Below are 27895 nucleotides of genomic sequence, written 5' to 3'. Positions count from 1 at the left end.
AAAAGGTCTCTGCGGACCGCCACCGCAGGGAGGCCCTGGTGTATCGGCCGGGCGACTGGGTCTGGCTCTCGTCCAGGGACCTGCCCCTCCGCCTGCCCTGCCGGAACACCGCGGTTTGTGGGGCCCTTTAAAGTCCTGAGGAGAGTCAACGAGGTAACATATCGGTTACGCCTTCCCCCCGACTACCGTATTAACCCCTCGTTCCATGTGTCTCTGCTCAGGCCGGTGGTGGCTGGTCCCCTTCAGGGGTGTGAGGTGCGAGAGGTTCCCCCTCCCCCTCTGGACATCGAGGGGGCCCCGGCGTACACCGTCCGCTCCATCATCGACTCGAGGCGCCGGGCGGGGGGCCTCCAGTACCTCGTGGAGTGGGAGGGGTACGGCCCGGAGGAGCGGAGCTGGGTTCCGGTGAAGGACGTCCTGGCTCCCGTCCTCGTCCGCGATTTCCATCAGCGTCGTCCGGATTGCCCTGCTCCGCGTCCCACGGGTCGGCCCCGGGGCCGGTGTCGTCGCGCGGCTTCAGCCGCGCGTCAGAGGGGGGGTACTGTGACAGCGTCGAAGACGTGACATATAAACCCTCTTCTCACCAGAGACTAAGGTTCAATTTGCCAGTATAACTCTTCAATAGGTCCCCCAGTTACAGTTAGGTCTGGACATATTTGGACACTGACAGAATTTGGTTATTTTGTCTGTTTACCAAAATATATTGAAATTACAGTTAAATAATTAATATGGGCTTAAAGTACAGTCTCTCAGCTTTTGAGGGGTATTTATATCCAGATTGGAGGAAGGGTTTAGGAATTACAGCTCTTTAATATGTAGCCCCCTTTTTTTCAAGGGACCAAAAGTTATTGGGCAATTGACTCAAAAGCTGTTTTATGGACAGTGTGGGCTATCATTATCCAAGTCTACAATGAAGAGAAGGCTTCACAAGATAAAATACAGAAGGGTTCACCACAAAGTGCAAATCATTCAGAAGCCTTAATTCAGACAAATTCAGCAAAGTTGATTGGACAACCATTCACTTTACAGATGGACAATGACCCAAAATCTACAGCGAAAGCAACACAGGAGTTTTTAAAGGCCAAGAAGAGGAATATTCTGCTCTAAACCAATCAAGCATGCATTTCACTTCCTGAAGACAAAACTTAAGGCAGAAATACCCACGAACAAACAACAACTGAAAACAGCTGCAGTAAATGCCTGACAAATCCTCACAGAGGACGAAACCTAGTGTTTGGTGATGTCCAAGCATTCCAGACTTCAAGCAGTCCTTGCCTGCAAAGGATTCTCGACAAAGTATTACATTTTTTTTAAATAAAATATTTATGTTTGTCCAATTACATTTGAGCCCCTGAAATAAGGGGACTGTGTATGAAAATGGTTGCAATTCCTAAAAGTTTCATACGATCTTTGTTCAACCACTTCAATTAAAGCTGAAAGTCTGGACTTCAATTGCATCTCGGGTGTTTAATTTAAAATCCATTGTGGTGGCATACAGAGCCAAAATGATGAAAATTGTGTCAGTGGCCAAATATTTTTCTTCTGTAATTTCCTAACTGTCTGAATAAAGTCAAATACAATACAAATACCACAAAATAAACATATTGTGAGGAAATAGCATCCTGGCATGATTCATGGTTGATATGATTATATTAACTTGTTTTTCTTAATTGACTGTCTTGTCTCCACCCTAATAAAGTGACCACAGGTTGGGAACTCGTCCTCTCCATAGCAGAAACAAGATAGAGCAAATGCTGACTGAACACAAATAGCCAAACAAATGACAAGCTGTTTCAAGTACTGAATTCAGGTTTCTAACACTAGTGATAGCATGCTTTACCTCTCTCTTGATATTGTACTGGAATAGCTTAGAAATTGCCATGCAGTATTAATCTGCTTTTGTTTATATTTTACACCTGTATTCTGTGGATTATTCCCTGTTTTTGTGAAAATAACCACTCCTTATAAAAAATTGCTTTGGTATTATTTTCACAAGTATATTGTAATTTGTCACAACTTAATAACAAAACAACACAATGCAAAATAAAAACAACTGTGTGTAATGGGATATTGCACCATACTTCAAAAATTTGCGTCAAGTTCTTTGAAGGCTGAAGGAGGTGAAAATCTACTTTGCCCCGTGCTCCAGTACTTCTCATAAAGGTTGATGTTCAGATCTGGTGATTGGGGATGCCATGGAAGGCATTTGATTATAAAAAAGTATTGAATTTGTTCAGCAGTGTGTTTGGAATATTGGAACATCATGAGGAAAGTGTTTGCACCATAGGGTGCACCTGGTCCTCACATTCCTTGGCCAATAGTTCAAGTTCAAAGTTCAAAGGTTTATTTGTCATTTGCAATAAAAAGTATGGCAATGAAATGCTTGGTTTCCTACTCCTGAGAGTTGAAAAGTAACAGTAATTATAATAAAAAAAATAAGAAGATAACACAATCAATCAGTAGTAACATTACAAAAACACGCATCAATAATAATAACTATACAACTATACAACTGTACTGCAATGTAAAAGTGACAGGTGTGCATGATGTAAGTGACAGATGTGCATGGGCTATGGATGGAAGGGAAAAGGGGTTCCCGAGTTGAGCAGCCTTAAAGCCTCGGGAAAGAAGCTATCCTGTAGCCTGTTTGTTTTGGACTGAATACTCCTGTACCTTCTTGGTACAGTCCATGGCATGGGTGGCTGGGATCTGTGATGATCTGTTTGTTCCTCCTCCTACACCTCTCTGTGTAGAGATATTGCAGGGATGGCAGGTCAGACCTTGTGATGCTCTCTGCTGTTTTAATCACCTTCTGAAGTGCTTTTCATTTGTAAAGGTGCAGCTGCCATAACAGGCAGTGACACAGCCGGTCAGGATACTCTCGATAGTGCAACTGTAGAAGTTGGAGAGTATCCTGGAATCCATGCAAAATCTCCTTAATCGGTGTAGGAAGAAGAGCCATTTCCTGGCCTCCTTCACCACAATGTTAGAGTGATAAGACCAGGTCATGACAAACCTGATGTTGTGCACTCTCTACTGCAGACCCATTGATGTGTATGGGGGTGTGGTCTCCCCTCCGCTGCTTCTTGTGATCAACAATCATCTCCTTCGTTTTGCTGATATTGAGCTGGAGGTTGTTATCCTGACACCACGAAGTCAGTGACCTTACCTCGTCTCTATAGGCTGACTCGTATTTGTCAGAGATCAGGCCTATATTGGTGGTGTCGTCAGCAAACTCAACGATGGTGTTGGAGATGTGAGTTTCCAGGCAGTCGTGGGTGAAGAGAGAGTACAGGAGTGGGCTCAGCACAAGGAGGTCCTTATATCCATGAGGAAATGGAGAGTAGATAATGTTCAGTGTTTTTCCGCGTGTCGGGAAGTTGATGTGTTTTTTAAACGTTGGTAGGACTTTCTTTGGATTGTCGCTGTTAAAATTGCCAGAAACAATAAAGGCAGCCTCCGGATGTAAACACTCAAGCCTATCGATAACTCAAACGTTCGTCGAGCGCAGCCCCAGCGTTGTCTTGGGGGGGGTGTACATAGCTGTTAAAATGACTGATGTAAACTCCCGGGGTAGATAGTAAGGGCAACATTTAACATTTAAGATGCTCCAGATCAGGAGTGCTACGAGATACGGTCCACATCCAGCCAAAGATTGTTTACCATGAAGCAGACACCACCACCCATGCTTTTACCGGACTCTGCTGTTCGATCCTGCCTGAAAACGACCATTATACGACCATGCAAAGCAATCAACAAACCCACTAACTCCCACGAGATGGCTCCCCATAACATTATGGATCCCACACCATGTCTTACAGTTGGCAGCAGATGTTGTGGGCTGAAGGTATCTTTTGGATTTTGTGATAGCAATTCTATCGATTAGAACCTTTTAGGAAGTAGGTACAGAGACAATATTCTCTTGGCACAATTAGCAGTTTATTTGCAAATAGAGAGAAGAGTCAAAGCCTACAGAATAAACCGTGAGGCATCTCTAAAGTAACACAGGACAGACATCAGTACTTATACAGAAAAAGTGGTGTGATAAGGTACCGCACAGCTGTCCTGTGTTAACAAAATGCATGTTCCCTTTGTTCCATCTATACTTAGGTTTTACCCAAAAGCGCAGGCTGTCTCCCCACCTTATCCCAGGAAACTAAGGACACTGTAGGCAACCTCTTCAACTCAGAAGTGCCACATGCCATCTGGACAAAGCACAGATACACTGATGGTTTAAACAGATAAACAGATTGACGGAGGACCCAACACTCTACTAATACCATTCAATGATGATCATAAACAAATAACAGAGACCAGATCCCCCTTTCCAACATTCCTTTTCTTATCCAAAATGGGGACTCAGTACCATTTCATGAACTCAATACTTAGACGAGTAATTCCTTTACACACTTGTAGAATAAAAAATACATCAGTTCAAGAAATTCCACAAATTTTTTTCCAAATGTGAACCTGTCAGTGTGTAGGGAAAGGGTGACTGAAGACTATATGATAATGATAACTGGGATAATACTTGTGTTTTAAGACCAAAGCCTGATTCTCATTATTGAAGTTCTGAAATGATACACTGACAAATGGACAAATGGGGTAGATTAATGTTAGTGTTTACAGATCTAGATTGAGTGTCCTTGGGATTACTCACTGATTGTACCTTGATTTTAGTGACATCATGCATCTGTTTTCTGTTAACATCGCCTTTCTTGATAATTTTTTTCTTACATTCCACCCTACTGTTACTGTGTTGATGAGACAAGCAAATATTTACAAACAGTAAAGATATTTGATGGGTAGGACAATAACTCTGAACCTTCAGTTAACGTAGAAAATCGGCTAAGTTGAAAGCATGACGTCTCTTACTACAGACAGTCTGAAGACCATGTCATGTTTTTGTGTGGACATTTACGTATCATGAACATTTTAAACGATCCATTTGGCCTTTATGGCCTACCAGAAGTGGGTAAAATCCTGGGCTCCAGACCCCCTGGGATGGCCTCTACCAACCTTTCCCATTAAATCAAAGTAGCCTATTATTATGGGTTAACATTTTAGTGTTCTGACTGGTCTCACCTGTGGTAATTTCCCCAATATGAGTATATTAAGTTTTGGGATAATCAAACGTTAAGTGCAAGCTAAATATATTTTCTTCTCAATAGCTTTCATGTTGGAATGTATGGTTTTACAACCAACTTGTAGTGAGGGTAGAGACCTAAAATCATCCCCCATTGTTAATAATTAGAACAATCTTGATGTTGATGCATGAAATATGCATAAAAGTTGTGATTTTGGTTTTGGCTGACCGCCACTATTTGTAATAACATAGACATGCATCAAAGTTGTAAAAATTCCCTAAACTTTTGGAGGTTAATTGAGACATTATGTTTGTGTTGTCACAACGTAGTTTGGCCGTTTCCTATGGAAATGCAAATTTGTATATGCTAATTTGGGAGTTGACAAAAAAACGTTGTCAATAGGATATACACTCACCTAAAGAATTATTAGGAACACCTGTTCAATTTCTCATGAATGCAATTATCTAATCAACCAATCACATGGCAGTTGCTTCAATGCATTCAGGGGTGTGGTCCTGGTCAAGACAATCTCCTGAACTCCAAACTGAATGTCAGAATGGGAAAGAAAGGTGATTTAAGCAATTTTGAGCGTGGCATGGTTGTTGGTGCCAGACGGGCCGGTCTGAGTATTTCACAATCTGCTCAGTTACTGGGATTTTCACGCGCAACCATTTCTAGGGTTTACAAAGAATGGTGTGAAAAGGGAAAAACATCCAGTATGCGGCAGTCCTGTGGGCGAAAATGCCTTGTTGATGCTAGAGGTCAGAGGAGAATGGGCCGACTGATTCAAGCTGATAGAAGAGCAACTTTGACTGAAATAACCACTCGTTACAACCGAGGTATGCAACAAAGCATTTGTGAAGCCACAACACGCACAACCTTGAGGCGGATGGGCTACAACAGCAGAAGACCCCACTGGGTACCACTCATCTCCACAAATAGGAAGAAAATAGGCTACAATTTGCACAAGCTCACCAAAATTGGACAGTTGAAGACTGGAAGAATGTTGCCTGGTCTGATGAGTCTCGATTTCTGGTGAGACATTCAGATGGTAGAGTCAGAATTTGGCGTAAACAGAATGAGAACATGGATCCATCATGCCTTGTTACCACTGTGCAGGCTGGTGGTGGTGGTGTAATGGTGTGGGGGATGTTTTCTTGGCACACTTTAGGCCCCTTAGTGCCAATTGGGTATCGTTTAAATGTCACAGCCTACCTGAGCATTGTTTCTGACCATGTCCATCCCTTTATGACCACCATGTACCCATCCTCTGATGGCTACTTCCAGCAGGATAATGCACCATGTCACAAAGCTCGAATCATTTCAAATTGGTTTCTTGAACATGACAATGAGTTCACTGTACTGAAATGGCCCCCACAGTCACCAGATCTCAACCCAATAGAGCATCTTTGGGATGTGGTGGAACGGGAGCTTCGTGCCCTGGATGTGCATCCCACAAATCTCCATCAACTGCAAGATGCTATCCTATCAATATGAGCCAACATTTCTAAAGAATGCTTTCAGCACCTTGTTGAATCAATGCCACATAGAATTAATGCATTTCTGAAGGCGAAAAGGGGTCAAACACAGTATTAGTATGGTGTTCCTAATAATCCTTTAGGTGAGTGTATGGGTTATAATTACTTCACACAAGCGACCGTGTGGCATATTTGTTGTTTTTTATTTTGTTTGTGGATGTTGTGTTTTTATCATTTTCAAATTAGTTTTGCTGCATATCCAGTTTGCGACTCCTTACTGAATGAATATTAGATTCAATCCTACAATTTTCTTTTTTCATGTCTGTTCTGTGTGCTGTTCCCTCTCACGTGAAAGCATGTATGAATGTATGAAATGGAGTGTCGTCATGGACGAGTGGAATAGGATTCCAGTGGCAACCTCTGAAGCTCTGGTGAACTCCACGCCCAAGAGGGTTAAGGCTGTGCTGGAAAATAATGGTGGCCACACAAAATATTGACACTTTGGGCCCAATTTGGACATTTTCACTTAGGGGTGTACTCACTTTTGTTGCCAGCTGTTTAGACATTAATGGCTGTGTGTTGTGTTCTTTTGAGGGGACAGCCAATTTACACTGTTTTACAAGCTGTACACTCACTACTTTACATTTTAGCAAAGTGTCATTTCTTCAGTGTTGTCACATGAAAAGATATAATCAAATATTTGCAAGAATGTGAGGGGTGTACACACTTTTGTGAGATACTGTATGTGTCACCTGAAATAACTTCCTTTGAAGAGTGATTTTAACATAAAACCTGTTTTGTTGCAGTCTGGATCCTAATGAGTAAATTGTTTAAGTATTAATACCGAGGGTTGATCTGATATCAAGAGAATGGATTGTTATGAAAATTCTTGAACTAATGTACATTTGAGAAATGTCTACTTTACTATTACATGGTGTGCAACTCTGATGTTTGTTTCTGTTAATCTGCCCAAACCAATAAGGGTATCTGTCCTTTGTTTTTCAGGAATTTGGTTGACTGTCTTTTATGATGTTCCACTACCCCCTTGACGTAAAACACCTAGGGCAGGAAGGATAAGGTGGGGGAACAGCCTGCCCTTTGGATAAAACATATGTGACATAAGTCAGCTGGGCAGTAACTTACCACACCCCTTTCAACTGTAATAAATACAGACTGTTCATGTATTTTCCTCAGAGCTTCCTCACAGGCCTGTTATGATAGGCATAGGACGTATCTCTCTATTTGCAAACATAAAATATAATGATAATTGTGCCAAGATAATTTTGCCTCTGTACTTACTTCCATTAAGAGTAAGGAAGGTTTTGAATGAGGAACAGAAGGGTTAAAATTAAGATACCAACACTTCTGTTCCTCACTCAAAACTTTCCTTTTCAACTTTTTTGGAAAGAAAAAGGGGCAGTGGTCTCTGTGATGGTAATTCCATCGATAGACACTCTTAAAGGAGTAAGTACAGAGACAAAATTCTCTTGGCACAATTAACAGTTTATTTGCAAATAGAGATACGCATCAAAAGCTTACACGATAATCATCTGAGGAGTTTCAAAAGCATTTGGAAGTACATTCAATACTTATAGAGGAATGGATGGAGATAAGAATCTGCATGGTCATACCACAAAAACAACACATGTTCCTTATCCATCCTGCCCCCTGTCATATATCTTCCTCTATCCGGTCCTAATACCCCTTGGTCCCATCCTTCTGAAGATTTACGTTAACCTCGACACCTCATACTTCCTTTACCACAGCACAATCAACATTCCTTTTCTTATCTAAACATGGGGACTCAATACTTTAATCAATAAGAATACATCAGTTCAAGAAATGTCCATAACATCCCTTAATTTTTTCCAGAGCTGTACAATTAAGGAGTTCTGTGTTGGACTGAACTTAACCCACTAGCGGGGACTGATCTGCCAATTAAGGTTAGAAATGCAAACTCAAGTGTCTACTAAAAACTCATCTCTACAGCACGGTTTATGATTAGGTGTAGCCTGGCTCAGGGGCGTGAAGGTGACCCAAAGGCTTGATACTGTCCACCCTTGCTGTCTTGCCAGGTGGGCTCTCATCGCCACTGGGATGCCCTCCCTCCAATGCCTTTCGGGGGAAGGGTCACTGGCTTGTTGTTGTCTCTTTGTTGCGCACTTGTGCAATTGGGCTGTACTCTGCTAGCAGATCAAGACGATACCTGACGATTTCAGTTGCCACTGTGCTGACACCTCCTCCCTCCCCCGTGTTGTCCCTGTCCTAGTCCATCTGGTCATGTTTCTGACCTAGTCTAAATTTAAATAGACTCTGGATTTAGCCCACATGCATTCATTATTCCAACTGGACTCTTTATATTTCACCTGGCACAGCCAGAAGAGGACTGGTCACCCCTCTGATCCTGGGTCCTCTCTAGGTTTCTTCCTAAATTTCAGCCTTCTTAGGGAGTTCCTAGCCACTGAAATTCAACACTACTGTTGTTTGGGTCTTGGGGTTTAAGGCTGGGTGTTTTTGTAAAAAAAAAAGGTCTTTATAAATGGATTTGATTGATTGATTGAACCCAGCTAATCACCAAGCCAACAAAATTTAAAGCCTGTATAGTCTACATCGATTGATTATATTTAGAAAAATATTCCAGAAAAATATATGACAAGCGGTGTATATCTGCTAGATATCAGCAACCATTGCCTGATTGTATGCATCAGAGATGTCAGAATTCCAAAGGGCAAACCATGTTTCATCACTAAAATACATTTTACTGAACAAATGTTTTTACAAAATGTCTACCAAAGTAATTTTAATTGCATTTCAGCCATTCAAGAGGTATTTTTTTTATCTATAGCAGATAAGCATGCCCCTTATATGATGAGGGTCAAGAACAGATCAAACCCCCAGTGTAATTCGGAAATATGTGATGCGTGGCCAAATGCTAAAAAACAACAACTTCTAGCTTGAACTGGCAGACTTTTAAGACATTTAGAAACTTATGTATAAATCTTATTTGAAAAGCAAAGGCAGACTACAATGTGAATACACTGTCTGCCTGTAATGGACATCCTTCCAAATTCTGGAAAACAGTAAAAACCAGGGGGCTGATGTATTAGAACTAGACTTATTGGTTAGTGCTGCTCAAATTGTCTCTGGAGCTCTAACACACACTGTATGTTTTAACCTAAAATACATTTTAGGGGTTATACCTAAAGTTTGAAAAACTACTAATATTTAACAACATAAAGATAGGGACACCTTGATAACTATTGCCCCATCTCTAAATTGACACCCCTTACGAAAATCCTGGAGGTATTGGTAAATAAACAGTTAAACTGCTTTTAACCAGAAAATTGCATTTTGACCAGATTTGGTTTAAGCCTGGGCACAGTACTATTACAGCAAATTAACTGATTGTAGATGAGAAATTTGTCAAATTTGGCAAAGTTTGATACAGTAGATCACTAAATCTTATTGGGCCTGGCCAAGGACACTTGCCTCAGATTTAAAAATTACCTTAGCGACAGAACACAGGCTTTTGTAGTTTATGGAATTCAATAGGGTTACATTTTGGGGCCTTGTAGCAGCCAATAATGTAATAACTACCGTTAATGTAATAACTGCCAATAACTTAATACATTTTCCATTCTTAATGTAATAAAAGTCAGTAATGTAATAACTTACCAATAATGTAATAAAATATCTGAACCAGTTCTATATCGTGAAGCTTTGCCCATAGGGGCTTCGCTCCTATTGGTTTACCCCTGTGCCCAATAGGCAGTCACTGAAGATTTTAATATGCAAATCACACCTCTCATGGCCATCTGCCCCATGGCTATAAAGAGGTTGTCATACTTTGCTCTGTCCCTTTTTTCTTCACGAGAAAAAATTTGTATGCAATCAAGTACAATTAGTATGCTTATGACTTTCACTAAGCCAAGGTTGGCTTCACGACCTTCAACCGCTGGAGTGGTCTCTAATAGCCCGGCACCCCGGCTGCCGACTTCCCTGAACGGGAGGACCTCTTTGAGGTCGACTATGGTGCCATAGGTCCCTTTACTGCGCAAGTACGCGGAGGAGGCGTGGGGGGCCCCCATCATAACCCGGGGTACGGTCAAGTCCCACCTCGCCTTCACCACGGTGGAGGGATGGCTGGAGACTTTGAGTAAGGGCATCCTGCCCCTGGAACCCACACTGGCAACTTCCTTTTCCAGTGAGTGAGCTTTCATTGCAGACAGCTGTTGCATGCCCGGGTAGTTTTAGTGAGCGGTCTTCCTGCCCTCAGCCTCCTCCATAAGTCTGTGGCTCCCCCTACTGCTGCCCCTGGGGTGGCTGGCGGGTGTGGGAGCCCAGGCAGGGTTCTGTCGGGTCAGGAGGAGTTTTCCACTCGCCCCACTGAGGTCTCAGGCCAGCTGTGCTCGACTGCACCACCTGCTGGAGCCTCTATCTCCATGGTTACGGCTGTAGGTGACGCATGCATCTTCCTCTACCTTTTGGGTTGGCCCCACCTTGGGCGTGGTAGCTATTTGTGTACGCCCCCCGCGGCGGGTCAATGGTTGGCTACAGCCCGCCAGCTGTGATTTTTTCTCTCTGTTTTACTCAGAATGGCGTTGGCTATGCATACTACCGGGCTGGTTAGACAAGACATTGAGGAAGGGTTATGCGCTGCAGTTCCACTGTCCGCCTCCCCCTTTCTCAGGGGTCGTGGAAATGGGGATGGTGTCTCCGGTGAAGGTCACTGCCCTGCAGGAGGAGATTGCGGCCCTTCTAGAGAAGGAGGGAGAAGGGTCTGTACTCCCCTTACTTACTGGTACCCAAGAAAATGGAGATGGAAGCGGCTCTGTGTCGTGGTTATTTTCACACCTGAGGCATCCTGTTTGGCACATATCTCGTTGGTGAGGTAGGAGACTGGCAGGGAGTACATCTTGGGCTTGCTAGCTTTGCCCTAAACCAATAGGAGCGAAGCCCCTATAGGCAAAGCTTCACGATATAGAATGATAGTTACTTTCGTAACTCCAGTTCTATGAGTGGAGCGTCGCCCATAGGGTTCATATGCTGACCGGTCTCTGACTGCTTTTTTTGTGAAGAAAGGTATTGCGGGAGACAGAGCAGAGTATTACAACCTTTTTTATAGCGATGGGGCAGATGGCCATGAGAGGTGTGATTTGCATATTTACATTTTCAGTGACTGCCTACTGGGCAGAGGGGTAAACCAATAGGAGTGAAGCCCCTATGGGCGACGCTCCAATCATAGAACTGGTGTTACGAAAGTAACTATCGCAACGTAATACATTTTGCCCATAATGTAATAAGTTCCTACATTATTGGCTGGGTTAATTAAAATAATTACAATTTTAATAATAAGATATTGTAATATATACTTTTTCACTGTGTTCAAGTTGTATTTATTAAGTGTCAGACTTCCATTCCATAACACTTACCATTACTGTTGCTTCTTTCAAATAGCTGCTCAAAAACCTGACCAATACTGACCCATGAATCTACGTCGCTCCAAACCTGCTCTACGGCCTGCTGTGGCCCCAGTCCCTGCTCCGTGACCTGCTGCCGCCTCAGTCCCTGCTCCACAGCCATCCCTCACCCAGAGTCGACCCAAAATAATGTTTACGTTTTAAATTCCATCTAATTTAAAACGTAGGGACAAGTAGTCTGTTATAGCCTAACACCTCGATCACACCTACGGCGTCAAAGCAGAAAGCTTGAAGAACATTTTCTGCAGCTAGGCAATTCCCAGTGAGCAATCGATGGCGGCGTTTTGCTGCTGGCGGGCCACAGGAAGCTATAATGTCCTATAGCCAGCGGGCCACCAGCTTTTGCCACTTTTCTCCTTATCTCAATTTGCATAAGCTAATTTACATCTCAGGCGGCTTTCCAACAGCGGACGCTGGCAGCTAGCCGCCGAAAAGAGGGCGTGCGCTGTGATCTGCTTTATCTGCTTGTGTTGCCATTTTCTTCCAGCAGAGATGGTATTGTACTCCTTTTATTTTTGTATTGATTATTTGTATTAACTTCATTTTCATTTTGTTAAACTTAGTGTACAGAATTCTGGTCAACATTGGTAGTTTATAAATAAAATAGACTTTGACTTTTGCACTGTTGCTTGTGTAAAGGACCTTTGTGTAGACATGTACAGTAAACACAGAAACAGCCGTCTCTAGCCATTGCTTCCCATAATATTTTCCCGAACTAATGGCCATTTTCCACTGCATGGTACTGGCTCGACTAGCCTATACTTGAAATTAATTGCTTCATGGCGTACTGTTCTTTACTGTGTTTAAATGTGAATTGCACATAAGGCTAGACAATCGCCATTTTTGCAAGCTGGGAATGGCACGTTCTAGTAATGTGAAAACTGGATCATTTTAGTAACTTGGTTCTTAAGACTTGTTCAGGAAAAGGAATAACTCTTTTACAAAGTGTGTAAGGTATAACATGGTTTTAATTACAAGCCCTTTAGAATGTTCGTTTCTAATTTCAGTTACGGTATTAAACATTGGCTACACATCAATTATATGTTTCTTACCGGAGACAAATGGCCAGGCATTCAACTTGACAAAATAAATTGCACTACTTGTCTATTTTGGTCTGTGGTCCTACCATCTGGAACAGTTGATTGTATTGGCCTTGGTCCATACAAAAGTATCTACCAAATTCCTCACCTAAAAGCCGAAGCACTTCAGTCAGTTGGTTAATGTCCCCAACCAGTTTTCGCAATCTCAGCCATGATCTCATTGTTGAATGAGTTTATCAATACTATCTTGACTATTTAGAACTGTAATATCCTCCAAGCTTGAAATTTTAGAGGGAGATTATATTATAGGTTGTCAAACGTGATATGCTTGCACAATATATATATTTTTTAAATATGTCCTATTCATGTTATAGTTAGTGAATTATCAAAAAATGTATATGTTAAAAAAATATATAAGAAAAAGTTTGCTATAAGTGCAAACTTTTTATTAATTTGTCGTCACCTCACACAAAGTCAGCCGCGTTGGATATCTTACGATTGCGAATAATATCTTTGAAATTTATTTACAACAGTCCTAACCACAAAGACTTGTAATTGTTGAGATAATTCCATCCATCCATCCATCATCTTCCGCTTATCCGGGGCCGGGTCGCGGGGGCAGCAGTCTAAGCAGGGATGCCCAGACTTCCCTCTCCCCAGACACTTCCTCCAGCTCTTCCGGGGGGACACCGAGGCGTTCCCAGGCCAGCCGGGAGACATAGTCCCTCCAGCGTGTCCTAGGTCTTCCCCGGGGTCTCCTCCCGGTGGGACGGGACCGGAACACCTTCCCAGGAAGGCGTTCCGGAGGCATCCGAAACAGATGACCAAGCCACCTCAGCTGACCCCTCTCGATGTGGAGGAGCAGCGGCTCTACTCTGAGCTCCTCCCGGGTGACCGAGCTTCTCACCCTATCTCTAAGGGATCGCCCAGCCACCCTGCGGAGAAAGCTCATTTCGGCCGCCTGTATCCGGGATCTTGTCCTTTCGGTCATGACCCAAAACTCATGACCATAGGTGAGAGTAGGAACGTAGATTGACCGGTAAATCGAGAGCTTCGCCTTGCGGCTCAGCTCTTTCTTCACCACGACAGACCGATACATCGACTGCATTACGGTTTTACTCACGAGAGTGAAAAGTAACCGCCCCTGTGGCGGGAGAATCAAAACCGGAATATTTTGTGGAAGCTCGAGGGTTGAGCAAATATTTGACCGCTGCAGTGTATTTCATGTATTTTGACTTATCAATTCATATTAATAAATCTTTGTGCAAAATGTTCATTCGGACAGGAGCCTCGTCCTTCAGAAATTCTGATACACGTAAATTCTTAACATAACACAAAAGCATCTGATCGCATATCTCCATTGAATTATTTATAAAATACATTGAATTATTCATAAAATGTCCTGAACCGCAGCATATGTCTTTTCTTGCAAGTTTAGTAGGTCAAACCAGATGCTGTGAAGAGCGATGAACACTCAAACAATTTTTAACCAACTGCAAAGCGGTTCTGAATTATATGAAGTTCATTATTTTCATCTTATGATATAATTTCGGATATAGTCGGTATTTTATCACAATCATGGCAACCATCCGGCTTGATCCGACAGTCAACCACATAATCATAACGGATCGGATCTCGCATAATCGGATTTCGTATGTATCCATGAAGATTTCTACCTCCTCTTCAGCTGTAACATGTATGACCCATATAAGCTGACCCATGGGTCATACATTCAAAACATTTTAATGGCTCTCAATTAAGCATCCATAACTACAATTTATTTAGAAACCGGTGGTGTTCCTGAAGTAAGAACCAGAGTGCCTCTGACACTACAGGAATCTTTAGGATTGGATAGCACTGGTTTTTCATTGCAGCCTAAGATGTGCATGCTCTTTAACTACAGAAACCAAACATGCATAGTGAATTATATATATTTTTTTATTGCTGTTGTTCATGGCTGCCAAATAGAATTGTTCCCCACGCCTTTGGAGCTCACACACCCCAAAACATCAGTGTGCTACCACTATGCTTCACCATGGTATTCTGTTGACTATAGGCCTTGTTGACCCCTCTCCAAACATTGCGCTTATGGTTGTGACCATAAAGCAACATTTTGGTCTTGTTACAGTGTGCCAGAAGCTGTGAGGCGTGTCAGAGTGTTGTCTGGCATATTGTAATCAACGTATTGTGCTTCTTGAAACAACCACACAGTCTTTTTCCAGAGCAGCCTGTATTTCTCCTGAGGTTACCTGTGGGTTTTTCTTTGTATCCCGAACAATTTTTCTTGCAGTTTTGGCTGAAATCTTTCATGGTCTACCTGACCTTTGCTTGGTATCAAGAGTTCCCTGAATTTTCCACCTCTTAATAAGTGATTGAACAGTACTGACTGGCATTTGCAATGCTTTGGATCTCTTTTTATATCCTTGTCCATCTTTTTGACAGTTCTTTTCTGCTCCCCATGGCTCAGTATCTAGCCTGCGCAGTGCATCCGGAGCTAAAAAACTCATTGACTATTTATACACAGACACTAATTGCAATTTTAAAAGCCACAGGTGTGGGACATTCACCTTTAATTGCTATTGTCACCTGTATGTGTCTGTAACAAGGCCAAACATTCAAGGGCATGTAAACTTTTGATCAGGGTCATTTGGGTGACTATGTGATGATAAATTAGTCAGATAATAAATAAATTCATATGATCACTATCCTTGAATAAAATACATGGTCAGTCATATTTTCAAAATGAATGCCAGAATTTCACAATATCTGCCAGGGTATGCAAACTTATGAGCACAACTGTATATAAAGAGATGGAGTGTTATGTAGAGGAAAGAAAAAAAATGTGGTTACTGACCATGTTCTGACCATTCATCCCAGAGATGCTTGATATCCTCATCATGTTTGTGGTTAGGGTCTGTATCCAAAACAGAAATAATTACACAAAATACACAAAGGAAAACACTGTGACCTCTATGAACAGTGCAACATTAAAGTTATTCCCTCAGCAGAGCTATCTAACCAAGTTTTAAATTATGACCAGCACAAATACTTATTTAAGGTTCAGAGAGTTGGCACTAAGGAGAAAATAAATTGTGTCCGTTGAAGGGTGTAGAGATAACAGATGTAGAGCTAGAAAGTGCATTGTGCAAAGAGGAGCTGACCGTTGGAATGGTGCCACAGCAGGTGTTTGAGCTCACGAAGGGCCTGGGTGAGGTTCTCCAGTTGGTCATGGAGACGGATGTTCTCCTCGATGAGAGTATGGATGGTGTCCTGCAGCTCAAAGCCCCATACGTGCAGGATCGATAGTGCCAGGAGAAGAATCAGCAGTCCTAGCCTGGGTCCCTTCATTATACCAACCACAGAGCACCCTCCCTAATGCACAAAAACCTCTGGACCTTCATCTTTAGTAAAATTGTAACCCAAATGAAAATCTGATACAGCAACATACAAATCCTGTCTCCCTTGGCCACTGAAACAACCTTTAACTTCAGATACTCTTATCAGCTTATAACAAGGGGAGGGGAATTACACCTCTTTATTTAGGAAGCCGGAGGTGGAAACAGCTGTAAGCTACTTTCTAAAAAAGAAATTCAATACAATGTTTCCACACCGTTGAATAGAGCTAGTTACAGCAGTAAGTGCCAATAGACAAAGCTCTGCTCTCAGTTAAGAAATACAAACCTAAATCTGTCACTTTGAACTACATAACATTTTAACTGCCTTCACATAGTCCAGATCGCATCAGACCTTCCAATACATGAAAAGGATTCTGACAGCATAGTATTACAAAAACATTTATTTATAAGTAATCAATAACAGTACACATGGGAATGGCCACTTGATTTTTAATTAGGTCCAACCTATTCAGTCACATGCTCTAGTTGAACTGAAGTTGTTAACAGACCTGGGCTGTGGGATTGCTTTTGTCTCAAATTAATGCATAACAAAGGCTTCTTCATGGACAGAACCAAGGAATTTACTTCACTCCTTAAATTAGGTCAACCCAAACAAATTTATAACACCCTCAGATGCTAGTCTATCTAGCACAATTAAGTAAAATTGTATTTCCAACCATGAAGAACACTGGTGTTATAGCTCCCCCTACAGCTGTGTAATCCTGTTCCTGGAGAGCTGTCGTCCAGTTGGTTCTCTCCAACCTGTTTTGTCAAAAAGTATGTAGCTTTTCATCCAGCTGATTATTAGAATCAGGGGAAACCTACAGGGTGGATACTCTCCAGGAAAAAGATCGAGCAGCCCTGAAGAAACATGCAGCACTGGACTTCATTCTTAAAAATAAAAGATTGAAGACAGGGTAAAGTTTTTGAAACATTTTATTTTGTCTTAATTCTGCAACAACTATGCAGTTTTGGCAGCCTTGGTACGTCTCTTCTTCACAACCACATGCTTCTGGCTCATCAGGATGGCACTGGCACGACGCAAGGCAGCCTGGGAAAACAATACACAAATGAAAACTCATACCTTTAAAATGTAATATAGGGGTGGTCTAAGTGATAATTAGACTACCAACAAATTATTTTTTAAAGGAATGTGCAGCAATGGTTAACCTAATACTTATCTTTGGTAAAAAAATAAATAATTACCCATCTAGCGTTTTTTCCCCAAAAAATATTTTTTTGGTACTTGCTCAGGTGCATTTCATGCACACATTTGTAACAAAGACGGTAATATTTGTTTTCAGGCGTTACGCTGCAGACAGCTACATTTATTGATCAGCTTGTTTGACTGCAGTTGCTCGATGTACAGAACTGTCTCTTGTGAATTATGTCGCTTTGGTACTACAGCATGTTGGTTTGATTAGTTGAAGGTCAATCCAATTGCATTTTTCACAACACCCATTGGAAACGCCCCATGCTCAGAATTGCAGGGGCTTGTTTCCTGGTCACAGACAGCCTGGCACTGGACCAAAATCATTGGCCCTCTGAAATACTCTGTGTTGGAAGCAGTCATGCCATTTAGCTATGAATCTGGATGGATTTCTAGATTAGAAATTAGCCGGGCGTTAGCTAGTTGGTGTGAGCTAGCTAACTTAAGCTCCCCTTGAAACACTTGCTTTGCAAAGTCAGCAACTAGCTAACATTTTACTGGTGGTTGTTTCAAGTGTGAAGTAAATCCAGACTGCAGGATGTATTGTGGTTGTTGAGTTAACTAGGCATAGCCTGCATGTTTCCAATCTGCCCGTTATCAAAAAGGTTTATGGCACATTGTTACGACACTTTTCTGGCATCAGTTCATTACAGACTTGCTGTTGCCTATACCCGATCCAGTGTTTTTGGCCATTAACAAACTTTTTATGCCAGTATAGGATTGGTGCATCTCTACACAGTACTACAAAAAACAACTTTAAAAAAAGGCAGACCTGGATAAAAAGCATCCACCCCCTGTTGGTCCCTACAACCAAAGGGCTTACCATGCGCAAGTCCTTCCTGTAGTTGTTCTTACGGATAATGTGCCTCAGGCTGCTCAAAGTGGCACGGGAGTTCTTGTTGATCGTGATCTTCTCATATGAAGTGGCAGGCTTGCGCTGGCCTAGGGAGTAACAAAAAAAATATATTTTTTATTTATTTCAAATTAATTTGCTCAACTCATGACAGTCTTTGGGGACATTTTATTGTGTTGAAGTTTAAATATTTTAATTAAGGGAGACATGAAAGAGAACAGGTTGCGAGTGTCAACACTATCAGTACTGTCACAGCACATAAAACTGGAAATCAAGTCTGTTTTTCTTGCGTTTACATGCACCAGTTAAACCCTGCCTTCAGTAGTTTTCCAGCTTCAATCTAAACTTTGAACAGTCACAACATTTTGTTAATTAATCTTAAGCAACCTGGTAACGAGTTGTATTAGTCAAATTAAGCAAAGACAGTACCTGTAAATATTTATTTCCAGACTTGCTGGATTAAATCATATTTACTTGGCATTTTGACAGAAAACTATAAAAAAAACACTGCAGTTAGCAAGGGAGGGTACTAGAATCAGAGACGAGTGTCTGAGGAAAACAGCTTGCATGTGAGTCATACATCTCAAAAATCACCAGCATTTGAATCATTTTGAAAATTACTCTGATAAGGTACATTATAACTTAAATTACTTTGTCCAAAAAGGGGATATTTTCAAGATATTCTAGTACTGACATTTCTGATACTCAAATTCAAGTACTTAAGCACTTCCAAGGACCTTGTGCATTTTACATTTAGCGAACCCTGAGGAAAGCTCTGGTCTGTACTATTAGACTGCATGTTAAATGATTACAATTTATACACTCAGTTGTGACAGTTTTTCATTGCCTGTATTTTTGTATGTGTGATGATGCAGACCTGATGTGCTCAATCCTACTAAACTTTGTCCTTGGGCTTTTCACTCAGTTGTTTTACTTCATTTAATGTGTAACTGATCAGAATAATTCAGGAGTTTTTACCTGCACGCTTCTTCAGCACGACAACAATACCCTTGTTGTCAGCTGCAGGCTGAACACCCACAGTCTTCCTGTGTACCAGCCCATTGAAACGGAAGGAATTCTTTGACTTCAGGTTGTTGGGTTCCTGGTAAACAAGGGAAATTACATTTTACAGAGAAATGCCAAGTAACTTAAATTCTGAATCGGCAAGGATCGTGAAAATATCCTGGACTTTATGGTCAGGCAACGTATATTAATCTGTTTGAAGTACCAACATAAAGAACAAGGTAGTACCAGTACAAAAACGTTTTGGTTGTCAATTGTACTCACGGTGCTGTAGGTCTGTCCGTTCCTCTTGATGAGGAAGCTGGAGCAGTTCCTAATGACCATCCACTGCAAATGAGACGACATGTTGACAAACCTGTGGCAGAGGAAAAAAAAGCTTTAACTAACGCTGACAGTTTACATTTATACTGGGACAATCAAACTGGGGACAACATCTCTTTTAGTTGAGACTTGTATTACAGCAATAACATATATAAAACACATTTTAGATATAAAATAGACAGCAACCACAACCAAGCATGTACACCGCAAAAACCGGTGTACACGCGTACCTAAACCTCACCGCCTAGGAAAGTATATTAATTAGCAATTGTTGGGCCTAGAAGCAGGCAGACGAGTAGGATTAGTTAAATTACAAAGGGCCAAATTAAAATATCTGTACAATCAATATCACAACTATGCAATAACAATTTACACTATTATTTAATTAAACAATAGACACCCAGAACAACATTTACAAGTAAATTATAATACTTTTGCATTCGACGACTAGCACATGAAACGACCACGTTACCTTTCAGCGGAGGAAGAGGATAGAAAAGGGCGGAAACCGGATTACATTGCAAATGTAAAAGATCCTTGCACGCTGAAATATATTTTGGTCGAAAGAAAAATCTGATGTGAGAAAATAAACAAAAATCTTAAAATGGCATATTCATTATAAAATCAATTTTTAAAATAATATTTGTTTCAATAGTAAAAACGAATATCAAATTTGAAACTACAGTGCACTATTTTTTGGTCGTATGTTGGAAGGACACTATTTAGGTGCTTCGTTGTTAATATTTTACGTCATCAACGTGCGCGTATTTGTATATTGATGCAAGATATAATTTTGCGATAATAGTTCAGTAACTAATACATCCGAATATTTTGTTGAAAATATGAAGTTGAATTAATATCGAAATCATAGGAACATGCTTGATTATGATTACATAACTGTTTAACATGATAATGTATCGATTGTGATGTGCCTGTCTGAACCTGACCTGTGTAAAATACCTACTGTAGCCAACGTTAATGCTTACTTGATAGCTAAACTGTTACATCAGATCACTTTCCGTTCGTGAACTCATAGAATTATACCTTTTGAGACTATTCAGACAATTGAGATGGTATTGTAATCATCAACAGCATTGCCAGACAGACATCACATCATGGGGGATGAGAAAGACCTCGAGGCACTTGGTGAACAGCTGTATGATTTAATTTACCCCAAACACACTGAGATCGCTGGGAAACTCACAGGTAAGTCTTACGTTTTGTTTGTAATAGTTGAAAAACATCGAAATGGTTACATTTGCTAGATAATGCATGCATAAGGGTTACTTCCAACCCATAGCGAGCTGCAGTAGTATTTTTTTTAAAGTTTTTTTTTACATTTCATATTGAATAGCCTGTTTTATGTTGTATATTGAGATGGTATTGCAATTGGCTGGCAGGCATGTTGCTGGAATTACCTGCTCCTGTCCTGACTCAAATTCAACATGATGAAACTATGCTTACAGAGGCTCTCGATAAAGCTCTAAGAGCTCTGCAACTGCCTCAGGACCCCAGGTATGACTCATATATAGCTTTGAGTGTAGGCTGTGTGGGGGACTTCTTAATTCCATTTAGATTCTAGTTAATTCAGAAAATACACTGAATTCCATTACTAAATTTAATTATCTCCTATAACATACAGTCATGAAACAATTACTGTCAAAATCTGTCTCACGATTTGGTTGGATTTGACCATAACTACACTCGTAGCCATATACTTCTTGTAATTGAGTTGACAAGATGTAATTAGAAGGATTTACTGTAAGACTTGACCTCCGCTAACTTTGATCTCTCCATAACTTCTGTCCTCTCAGCAATAATGGGATTTCTAAGAAGGATGATGAAGCATCTGCCTCCTCAGACTCACTTGGGGAACAGCTGTTTGAACTAGTGGACACCTGCAACACTGGCCATACACAGAAAATCACTGGTAATCAACCTAGTGATCAGGAAGCCAACTCCTCACTTCAAATTGTATTGACTTAGCATTTACCTTTAACAGGTTAGTCATGAGATTATAAATCAACTAGCTTTTAATAAACAAGAGAAGAAACCAGGCCAGCCTAGTTTGGCCGGGCCAGGATGTGGTTGCTCTCACTTGATTTGAACCTGGGTCTCCCATGGGTGGGGCTGTCTTTATCCACTACGCCAAAAAGCTATACAGGTGCTGGTCATAAAATTAGAATATCATCAAAAAGTTGATTTATTTCAGTAATTCCATTCAAAAAGTGAAACTTGTATATTATATTAATTAATTACACACAGACTGATATATTTAAAATGTTTGAAACTAATGAAAATCCCAAATTCAGTATCTCGGAAAATTTGAATATTACTTAAGACCAATACAAAAAAAGTATTTTTAGAAATGTTGGCCAACTGAAAAGTATGAACATGAAAAGTATGAGCATGTACAGCAATCAATACTTAGTTGGGGCTCCTTTTGCCTGAATTAATGCAGCAATGCAGCGTGGCATGGAGTCGATCAGTCTGTGGCACTGCTCAGGTGTACAAATATGCCATGTGTTGGTATAGCATCTCGACATGAAATAATTTTGTCACATTAACATCATGTCAGGTTTGACTATTTCACTATTTGACTATTTCAGATTAACTTTACACTCCCAAAGCTATTTTATTTCATGGCACAACAACGCAAATTTTTCTTACATTCGTGAATGACATTGATACAATAACTATCAATATAGGTGATGATAACTGGCTTTTTCTTCAAGTGAAAAGACTATAGAATCGTGGAACCCCTCCTCTTTTACTGCCCAAGGGGTTGTGATCTAGCCTATATTGCCACAAAAAGCATGCATGGATTTGTACTTTGAAAATCCACCAGAAATAGTTGCAATATAACCGTAAACAGTTTTATTTTAGGCTTACTATAAAGTAGCTTCTGAAGGTTGCGAAGGTTTTGTTTATCCTGAACAAATCCTAATGCATAATTTGTGTTGTGCTATTTCATTTCATGGCACAACAACATACATTTTTTCTTTCATTCGTGATTGACATTGATACAATAACTATCAATATAAGTGACGATAACTAACTTGTGAAGACAAGAGTATCGTGGAAACCCCTCCACTTTTACTGTGCAAGGGTTAACAATAGTCAGAATTGAACCATAAACAATTGTATTTTAGGCTTATTATAACATAGCTTCAGAAGGTTGTGGCCAGTTTTTGTCTATCCTGACCAAATCCTAATGCATAATTTGCTTTGACTGCGGAGAGGCTCGAACACTGGTCCCCTGCGTGATTGTCTGCGTCTCTAACCGCTACGCTCACTCACTCAGTAAGAAACATTTGCTATTTTTGGCCGGCTCCGCTTACGTGGTCTGGCATAACTCAAATATACACTGCACAATCTCAGGCAGTCATATGAATAGCTTACAGTGCTTCCCTAATGTGTATGTACCCATGTACCAATTCAGGCATGCTTCTGGAGCAGCACAAAGAAACAGTGCAGCATCTTCTCTCAGAACCCTCACTACTCGAGGAGCAGGTGAACTTGGCCTTGAAGACACTGGAGTGAGTGCGTAACATGAATATAATTTTTGGAAATAAAGATGCCCTAACTTTTAATGAGTATATCCAGACACAGAGCCTATCACCGATATTTTGATAAACATCTGAATTGATGGAGACTAGACTGTGATTAGGACACTGTCTGTTAATGCCTGTTATTAATTGTAGATCTGTCAGTCAAGCAGACTGAAGCCCAGTCCCATGTTCCCTTAGTGTTGGAATAGTATAATGAATATTGTGGTAGACACCTTCCTTCTGGAAAAACTAGGCAGTTTGATTACCCATATGCCATAAAAAAAAAACAATGTCAGCGTTTTAAGGCTTTCAAATTGCAGGCCATAATGTTGTTGATGTTTTGATGATAATCACGTGATATTCGTCCCTATTTCGGTTTGATGTAGGCTGGGTGTGGATGAGACTGATCTGAGTGACTTGTCAGATGCTGATGACATTGAGAGGCTGGGAGAAAAGCTGTTTCTACTGGTGAAAGAGAAGGATGCAGCACGCGCAAATGACATAACAGGTTTGCCATGCCACTAGCTTCAGCTTCACAACCTTCAGAAACTACTCTCCCATTGGCTCTATCCCTTTAATATTTGGAGATGTGTACCATGGAATGTATGTGGTGAAACTTTTAGCCTACAACCACACTGCTTAAATATATTACATATTTGGAATTATCTCTCAAATAAACTGTCTCATTGAGTGAAATGCAATACACTGCCTGGCCAAAAAACATCACTGTTTGGATTTAAATAAACAAATACTTAAGAGCCTATGATTGAATAATTACTCCAGTGATTCATGTTTTAGCTGGCAATTCTTTTAACCCTAACTGATGCAGTGAGTAGCTTCTCATTATTTAAACAACCATGTCTGAAGATGTATCCCGTGGTTGTGGAAAAGATGTTACTGTGTTTCAGAAGGGTGAAATTACTGGCCTGCATCAAGCAAAGAAAACAACTAAGGTGATTGTTGAAATTACTGGAATTGGGTTAAGGACTGTCCAACGCATCATTAAAACCTGGAAGGACAGTGGTGAATGTCAACTTTGTGGAATAAATGTGGTCAGAAAAAAATCTTGAATGAAGGAGGTCACTTAAACACTTGGCTAAGTCAAATCGTAAAAAAATGTACTGTAGAACTCACAGCCATGTTTAATAGAGAAAGTAAGGGCATATCCCCTCGCACAATGTGATTTGAACTCACAGGGAGCATAAAGATTGGACTCTGGCACAATGGAAAAAGGTAATGTGTTTTGATGATGGCAGATTTACCCTACTCCAGAGCAATATATTAGACACTGGTCAGTCTGCAGCTATTAGGTTGAGTAGGTGACAGTGACAGCAGTACAGCATGACTACAAAAGTAATAGGTGCAAAACGGAATGGCAAGGGGGAAAACCAACCAACAACACAGCAACTCTTCGGCATAACAAGCGTTATTAATTTAAGCTAGCCGGTTTGTCTTGTTTACGCTGTTGTAGTCTACACAGGATGCAGGTTTGTTTTCCCTCTCAACGGGTCGTGGAGATGAGAGCCTACTCTGGATGACGTATTACTGGTCTAAGGTACAGGTGCGTCAGGGTAAGATGGGATGCGCATGATGAACCCATCATGCATACTGCCCACTCTACAAGCCTCTGGAGGCAGTGTTATGATCTGGGGTTGCTTCAATTCGTCAGGTCTAGGCTCAGCAACCTTATGTGGCAATAAAATAAAGTTAGCTGAGTACCTGAATGTACTGAATGACCAGGTTATCTCATCAATGGATTTTTTCTTCCCTGATGGCACAGGCATATTCCAGGACGACAATGCCAGGATTAATTGGGCACAAATTGTGCAAGAGTGGTTCAGGGAGCATGAGGAATCAATCTCACACATGAATTGCCCACCACAGAGTCCTGACCTTAGCCCCATTGAATGTCTTTGGGATGTGCTGGAGAATAATTTACAGAGTGGTTCAACTCTCCTGTGGCCAGTACAAGATCTCAGCCAAAAATGAATGCAACTCTGGATGGAAATATATGTTGTGACGTTGCATAAGGTTGTCGAAACTATGCCACAGCGAATGTGTGCCATAATCAAAGCTAAAGGCAGTCCAACAAAATATTAGTGTGCAACTTTTTGGGGGCCAGGCAGTGTATAACAGATACCATATGAGTTACATTGTTTTCTCCCTTTTGAAGTTGTATTATCTGGGCAGACTGGTAAATGAGATGCTGTTCTCAATGTGTCTTTCCTGAAAATGTTTAATGCCTGTAATACTTTTGTTTATTAATTGTATTGGTGATCTGTAATGGTTGGAAATTAAAAAAGACTTTACTGTCTCATAGGCATGCTTCTGGAGATGGACACTGTAGCTCTCAGGCAGATGCTCAGCGACCACATAATGTTGGAGGGAGCTGTTAAAAAGGCACAAGCAGCACTGGTAAAATTTTATCAAAACTAATCATGAAAATATTTATCCACTTAATTGAATTTATTTTGTGAGTGACCTTACCATGTTAAGTATTTGTCATTTAATTTTAGTGAATCATATTACTTTAAGGCTTCACCTCAAATGTAAGGGGAGGGGTTAGCAAATGGACCAAAATGAATCTCAAACCATATGAAAAAGTGACGTGTTCCTTGTTTGCATCACCTAGACCAGAAGAATAAATCACAAAATATATAAAACATGGTAGTTAAAGATATACAGTACTCCAGGGCTATTTATCTCTGGCCCTGGGCAATGAAACACTCTAGTTGTTGTTTTTACTTGCCTGTTAACTTTTTGTGCCAGGTCTGAATAAGTCCCCTGGTCTTGTTCCATGGTATATGATCTTTTATAAAGGGTGGTTTGAATTAGGGCTGACACAATTTCAGATTTTTATTACCCAATTATTGTGGCCAGAATAATTAATGATAACGATATTATTGTGATATCTATAGAATATTAAAAGAAAGAAATAATGCTTATTAGTCAAATATTCAACTTTGTTAATCACGTTTTGTCTCATTTGGCAAGTGTAGGGAGGTGGAGAGTCTGTAACCATAACTGTACAAATGTTAAAAATTTAAAGCGTATAAAAAGAACAATTACACTTAACGGATAGTTAAGGCAACCAGATTAACTGATGAACAAAAGATCCACAAGGCCTAATACTGAGATACATGTTTGCTTAGTGAATAGGCTATGAAAACGGCACATCTTTGCTTTAATTGAAATGCCAGTGTATAGGCCCAGACGTGTAGTTTAAGCACATGCATCATTTGTCTATAGGTGACATGAATAAGCTATAGAACAACTGAAAGGAGTTTGGGGAAAAATACAATGTAATGGCGCATCTTCGCAGCTCTCTCCAGGGTGTTTTAGTGGAGCTAACACCAATATATAGATCCAGACCCGTTAGTGTAAGCACGTATCGTTTCTCTACAGATTACATGAATAAGCTTAACCGAGAGGAGTTTTTGGAAAGAAATATATTTTTTTACTATTAGATAAAATAGTAACCTCATCCCAGAGGTTCTCAATTGGATTTAGTTCTGGGGAACATGAAGGCCAGTCAATGTCATCAATGCATTTCGTCATCCAGGAACTGCCTACACACTCTGGCCACATGAGGCTGAGGATTGTCCTGCACCATGAGGAACCCAGGGCCCACTGCACCAGCGTAAGGTCTTACTATGGGTCAGAGGATTTAATCTCAGTACCTAACAGCAGTCAACGTACCGTTGGCTAGCACGTGGAGGTCTGTGCGACCCTCCAAGTAAATGCCTCCCCAGACCATCACTGACCCTCTGCCAAACCAATCATGCTGGATGATGTTGCAGACAGCATAACATTCACCATGGCGTCTCCAGACTCTTTCACGTCTGTCACATGCTCAGTCTGAACCTGCTCTCATCTGTGAAAAGAACGTGGTGCTAATGGCAGACCTGCCAATTCTGTTGTTCTCTGGTGAAAGCCAATCGAGGTGCACGGTGCAAGGCTGTGAGCACCCGTACCACGAGAGGATGTCGGGCCCGCAAGCCACCCTCATGGAGACTGTTTCTGACAATTTGGTCAGAAACATGAACACCAGTAGCCCGCGGGAAGTCATTTTGTAGGGCTCTGGCAGTGCTGCTTCTGTACCTTATCGCACAAAGGAGCAGATACTGGTCTTGCTGCTAGGTTGATGGCCTTTTCAAGGCTCTGTTCAGATCTCTTCGTGTAACAGCCCATCTCCTGGTATCTCCTCCATGCTCTTGAGACTGTACTGGGAGACACAGCAAACTGCACATATGGTTGTGCCATCACAGAGGAGCTGGACTACTTGTGCAACCAAAAGAGGCTGCAGGTCCCGCTTAATGCTACCAGTAGTGACAAGGACACTAGCAAAATGCAAAACTAGAGAAGAATCGGTCAGGAAGGATAAGGAGAGGGCAATTGTCTGTGGCCAATAATTGAAAAACCACTCCCATTTTGGGGGTTGTTTTGCTGTTTCGTCT

General features: G+C 41.1%; 2 protein-coding genes across 4 annotated transcripts; one reads left to right on the top strand and one right to left on the bottom strand.

The window, feature by feature from the left end:
• Positions 1 to 16866: 16866 nt before the first annotated feature.
• rpl28 (ribosomal protein L28) lies at positions 16867 to 19960 on the bottom strand. 2 transcript variants are annotated; one of them, XM_029125020.2, is made up of 4 exons: positions 19831 to 19960; positions 19522 to 19645; positions 18514 to 18632; positions 16867 to 17511 (listed from the first exon to the last, which is right to left on the bottom strand). In XM_029125020.2, the coding sequence occupies exons 1-4, from the start codon at positions 19909 to 19911 to the stop codon at positions 17302 to 17304; spliced, it is 534 nt and encodes a 177-aa protein (XP_028980853.1). In that variant the 5' UTR covers positions 19912 to 19960; the 3' UTR covers positions 16867 to 17301. The 2 variants fall into 2 exon arrangements, with proteins under 2 accessions (XP_028980853.1, XP_010862861.1); XM_010864559.4 differs by having other exon boundaries at positions 17399 to 17531; positions 19831 to 19953.
• Positions 19961 to 20593: 633 nt separating this feature from the next.
• LOC105006173 (polyadenylate-binding protein 5) lies at positions 20594 to 27184 on the top strand. 2 transcript variants are annotated; one of them, XM_010864556.4, is made up of 6 exons: positions 20594 to 21093; positions 21288 to 21402; positions 21702 to 21817; positions 23330 to 23426; positions 23825 to 23946; positions 25759 to 27184. In XM_010864556.4, exons 1-6 carry the CDS (start codon positions 21003 to 21005, stop codon positions 25872 to 25874), a joined length of 657 nt encoding a protein of 218 aa, XP_010862858.1. In that variant the 5' UTR covers positions 20594 to 21002; the 3' UTR covers positions 25875 to 27184. The 2 variants fall into 2 exon arrangements, with proteins under 2 accessions (XP_010862858.1, XP_010862860.1); XM_010864558.4 differs by lacking the exon at positions 25759 to 27184 and adding an exon at positions 24347 to 25743 and having other exon boundaries at positions 20596 to 21093.
• The last annotated feature ends 711 nt before the right edge of the window (positions 27185 to 27895 follow it).

Source organism: Esox lucius, chromosome 14 (genome assembly GCF_011004845.1).
Source record: "Esox lucius isolate fEsoLuc1 chromosome 14, fEsoLuc1.pri, whole genome shotgun sequence".
Lineage (NCBI taxonomy): Eukaryota > Metazoa > Chordata > Actinopteri > Esociformes > Esocidae > Esox > Esox lucius.
Note: the sequence above shows the minus strand (reverse complement) of the source record. Positions and strands in the feature narration are given on the sequence as shown.